Source organism: Apis dorsata, unplaced genomic scaffold (genome assembly GCF_000469605.1).
Source record: "Apis dorsata unplaced genomic scaffold, Apis dorsata 1.3 scaffold_376, whole genome shotgun sequence".
Lineage (NCBI taxonomy): Eukaryota > Metazoa > Arthropoda > Insecta > Hymenoptera > Apidae > Apis > Apis dorsata.
The window spans coordinates 906983-911926 of record NW_006263639.1 but is presented as its reverse complement, the minus strand read 5'-3'; the positions used below and the strand labels follow the sequence as shown (position 1 = coordinate 911926).

The 4944-nt window shown below is 28.2% G+C and overlaps 1 protein-coding gene across 4 annotated transcripts in view; it reads right to left on the bottom strand.

Moving 5' to 3' along the window:
- Positions 1–8: 8 nt before the first annotated feature.
- LOC102673300 (tyrosine-protein kinase CSK-like) overlaps positions 9–4944 on the bottom strand; it is a 23986-nt gene continuing 19050 nt past the window's right edge. For all 4 annotated transcript variants that reach the window (XM_006618840.2, XM_006618841.2, XM_006618843.2 and 1 more), the window contains 6 exons: positions 2731–3115; positions 1232–1885; positions 593–788; positions 400–486; positions 227–319; positions 9–147 (listed from right to left, as the gene is read on the bottom strand). In XM_006618840.2, the coding sequence (XP_006618903.1) occupies positions 52–147; positions 227–319; positions 400–486; positions 593–788; positions 1232–1885; positions 2731–3086 (1482 nt within the window). In that variant the 5' untranslated portion in view covers positions 3087–3115 and the 3' untranslated portion in view covers positions 9–51. The remainder of the gene's footprint in view (positions 148–226; positions 320–399; positions 487–592; positions 789–1231; positions 1886–2730; positions 3116–4944) is intronic.

Below are 4944 nucleotides of genomic sequence, written 5' to 3'. Positions count from 1 at the left end.
TTTTTTTTTTTTTTTTTTTTTTTTTTTTTTTTTTTTCTTTTTTTTTTTTTTTTAATTTACACCTTTGGTGTATTCAGCTTTTAGTTGACCCAATACAAGTTTTATATCGTAAAAAGTAGGTCGTTTTTCAGGTTGTAAGTCCCATGCCTAATAAAAATAACATTTATGCAATATCAATATATAAAACAATTTTTTATAAAATCATTTTGAAAATTTTGATACATACTTGTCTCATAATATCATAAACTTCATGCGGACAACCATCTGGTGGCTCCATTTTATATCCTTTTTCTACACATTTTACAACATCTGCTAATGGCTGAAATCAAAAACAAAAAAAAATCGATTAAAATAACTAATGTAAATATAACAAGAAAATAGATAAAAAATTATACTAACAATTCGTGGATATGGTACACGTCCAAAGGAATAAATTTCCCATAAAAGTATTCCAAAACTCCACATATCAGACTTATTTGAAAACTTCTAAAAAACACAAAAATAGAAATAGAAAATTGAGTATAAGTTGTAAAATTGAATAAATATCGTAAAATTTTGATACTGAGCGATCGTTTTTTAAAAAACGATTTACATTTTGCTTTAAAGCCTCTGGTGCAGTCCATTTGATGGGAAGTTTTCCTCCTTCGAGAGAAAAATTTTCATCCCGTGCTAAACCAAAATCTGACACTTTTGCCGAATTATCCTCCGCGACAAGAACGTTTCTCGCGGCCAGATCTCTGTGTACTACGTGTCTAGATTCTAAATATGCCATACCTGCGCACGTGTCGCTGAAAAAGAACAAAATATACATTTAAAATCATTCAATTCTTTTTAACATTTAAACAACATTTAAAAAACATTTAAAATGTAATGTACTGATTTTAATGAAACTAAACAAATAAACAGAAAATAATTAAATTGCGTACAATAATTTTTTTAGTTAAATTTATCTTCTGAAATTGATTGTTATAGGAATCGTGAAATGAAATAAAATGATTGATATTAGATAGTACAAACTTTATACATATGTACATTCTTTTATCTTGAAATTATGAAATTACTGTTCATAACGATTATTCATAACCTGAATAAAAAATCACGTATTTTCATAAGAAACGCAGGCAAACTGTAACTGTATGCTAATCATTCATCTGTATCAAAGTTTTCATAGAAATCAGCACGTGATACTTAGCATATTTCTCCAATGAAATATAAATCCAATTCTACGTACTACGCGAAGTTGATCTGATCTTTCTTAGAAACATGCAATCTCCCTCTTGATCTCAAGTAATCCACCAGGGATCCTTTGCTCATATATTCCGTAACCAGGTACATGTGTTGATTATTGAAAACAAGGCCGAGCAGTTTGACTAGATTATCGTGAATCAACGAAGTCATCAAACTTGCTTCAGCCAGAAACCTCTGTGCCGCCTCACTGTTGTCTTTTAGCATTTTCACGGCGACCCTTTCGCCTCGATAAACGCCCAATAACACGTCACCGAACTCTCCTTTCCCGATACATTCCCTCAATTCTAACTCGTGGGTCTGTATTACCCAACCAGCCTTTACGAAAGCTTTTAAATCCACACAGAAATCCTGTTTGCCTTCTTTCGGTAAGGATTTTGTCAATTGCGTACACAATCCATCCGCATCCTGTTCATAATGCTCGACCAGCAAGGCCAAATTTTCGAAAAACTCCTCGTCATCGATAGTCAATTGATTGTTCTTGTATTTCACTCTGTAGTGTTGTACACGACCCTGATAACACACGCACAGCGTATAGTCGCCGGGGAAATTCGTCGACTCCCGGACTAGGAACAGGCCGTCCTCGCGCGGCCGCAACAATCGTTCGGCAGTTTCCCTTGATATCTTCCCGTGGAACCATCTGAAACGATGATCATTACTTATATAATTTGATGATCATTACTTATATAATCTTACTTATTACTCATTACTTATATACTCATTATTTATATAATCAAACATCATTTCGATGAAATTTTTTCAAATCGTAGATTTAATTATATTCACTTTTAAAATAAGAAAAACTTATACATATAAAATTATGTATTAGGATAACAAAAACAGAATATATCTAATTAAAAAATCAAGTTACATTTAGCAATTAATCTTCATTATATTAAAGTTTTATTTTCAAAATTATTTTTAATTAATTAAAAAGATATATTACTAATCAATAAATAAAATTACATAAAAAAATGAAGATGTAAGATTTTAAATATATAATTTTGTACAGTTTTTCTTACAATTAATTCGATGAAAAATGTAGAGAAGCAGATAATAAACAAAACATTAATCAAAACGATTAAAGGATCATGTTTCATACTTGAATTAAAAAAAAATTTTGTTCAAATAGAGTTTTTTCAAGAAATTCAAAAGTAAATTTTGGAAAAATTAAATTATTGTTTAAATATTTTTCATACTATATTTTAATTCTCTTTATTTTCTCTTAATTTATATTAATATAAATTATATAATTTATCATAATTTTATCAATGATGATGAATTCAATGATATTTTTATAAGTATATATAGTATGTATTTATAAAATAATATAATAAATCTTATAATAAATCTTGAAATATTAAGAATATAAAGAATATAAATAAAGAATATAAATATTAAGAATATAAAGAATTGATTGATCCTTCAATCGTTTGCTCAAACAGTGGTGTCATCTCGCGCGTGCAAGGAACAACAAATACGTACGGCATAGCGTTCAGTTTGACCTCGTGCCTCGGATTCACCGATAACGCAGCAGGATTGCTAGGATTCGTGACATTCGAAGTGAGGATTACCGGCGTTGATCCGGTATTCATGTGACTGGTTATATTAGGAGTGGTGACGTTCGAATGCGTAGTCATCGTCGGTGATACTGGATGGGACGGAATGTTACTTGCAGATAAGTTGGAAGGAACGTTGTGTTGCGTGCTATTTTGTATAAGGGGATGGGACGTTACGTTTGAGGGGATCGTATGGTGATTTTGATTGCCATCGAGCTTCGCTTGCCGCGCTGGCGCTGACACATTCGGGTATCCACCACCCGCATTGTGATACGTTGGCATCGCAACTCCCGCAGTGGCTTATGCGAATCCTGCAAACGACGCAAAATCATTTTAACCTTACTTTCATTGCCAAAATGTATGCATTTTTTTTCATTTTTTGATTATGATAAATATAGACTGTATTTCGCAAGCATTTCATTTCTTTTTAACATTTTGAAGGCAATATTTACTACTGCATATTGCGAAAAAAAAGTTTGATATATAATTTCCAATTAATTTCTCCTTTCTTATCATCGTTCAATTTTATTTCGTATCATCATTTCAATTTTTTTCTTTTTAATATTTAACTTTAATGAGACAAATAAAATTTAACTTAATGTTATTTTCATATTTCTTACTTATCATAATATTTGGAAGAAGCGTTAATAAATGAAATATAAATAATAAAATAAGAAAAATTGTAATCATAGAATTGTTGATATATTTAAAAATAAAAATTGTAAAATTTAAATCATTAATCATCTTCAAAATATTTAGTCATCAATGAAAAATCATAGCAAAATCAGAATTTCTTTGATATTATTAGTATCATAATTTGCTTAAACATTCATAAATACACTTGCTCTCGCAGCAAACATTAATCAAACGTGACACTGTACGTCGTATAAGGCGCGTTTGCGTGTGATCTTCATATGTTAACATGGGACGGTATATATCGTTAACCAATACGTGAATGCAAAAGAAAAAGATAGGAAAAGAGCACGGCTATCGTGTATCTCTCAAAAACAAAATCAACAGTTAAACCACATGTTCTCGAATCAAATCCCCCACGATGAGACAAATCTTTATGATCGTTACTTGAGAAATCAGATAGCTAAAGCTTATTTTCTGGTAAATGTGACATACTGAATGCTAAGATATTCCTTGATAAATAGAAATCAAAAATAATAATTACTTTAAACATTATTACGAAAAAATTGCGAAAAGTTAATATTCATTAAAATTAATATTCAAAAAAAATAATAATTATTAGATGTTAAAAAAATTAAAAAAAAAAGAATAATGATTGAAAAATATTAATTTTTATTAAATATTTTGATAAATTCATTTTTTTTTTTCATTGAAAATAATGAAAATTTATTTCGTTTAGGCAATTATATTATATCATATTATAATGTCCATGTGATAATATATATAATATATTATATTATAATAGAATGAAATTATTTTAAGTTAGAAACAATATTTATCGATAATGAAACTAACAACTGATCGAAATTGTTTTTGATTAGAAATAATATTTATCGATGATGAAAATATTTTTTAATTACGAAATAATTTTAGATTAGAATAACTATTATTGATAATAATATTTTTTTAATATTGATAATCATTATCGATAAAAGAAAATTATTTTAGGTTAGAAATAATTCTTTTAGTTGAAAGATAGATTTACAAATAATTAAAATTATTATAAGAATATTTTCATAAAAATTATTTAATATAAAAAAAGCTCTTATATATCTAAATAATTTTTCTACAGAAATAACAAAGAAAAAATTTCAATAATTAGTAATAATCAGTTAAGTTAATAATTTTTTTAAATAATCTTATATTTTTTAATTATAAGAATAATATTATTTAATGGAAACTCGATAACTTGTTATAGTTATTCGAAATACAAAATTAAGTAAATCAATGAAATTCTCCTTTTCTCAACGTGTTAATTGTGCATTTACATTAAATCCATCAATATTTTGTCAGAAATTAAAAACGAAAAACGCTATCTTGTCGCAACTGGTCGAGAAAAACGAGCACGATATATATAATGCGCACCATATTTAATCGTGCATCCGTGGTGACTGAGGTGAGCATTTAATCAGCTAGTTAGTTTAAGTGGCCATTGTTCCAACGCGCG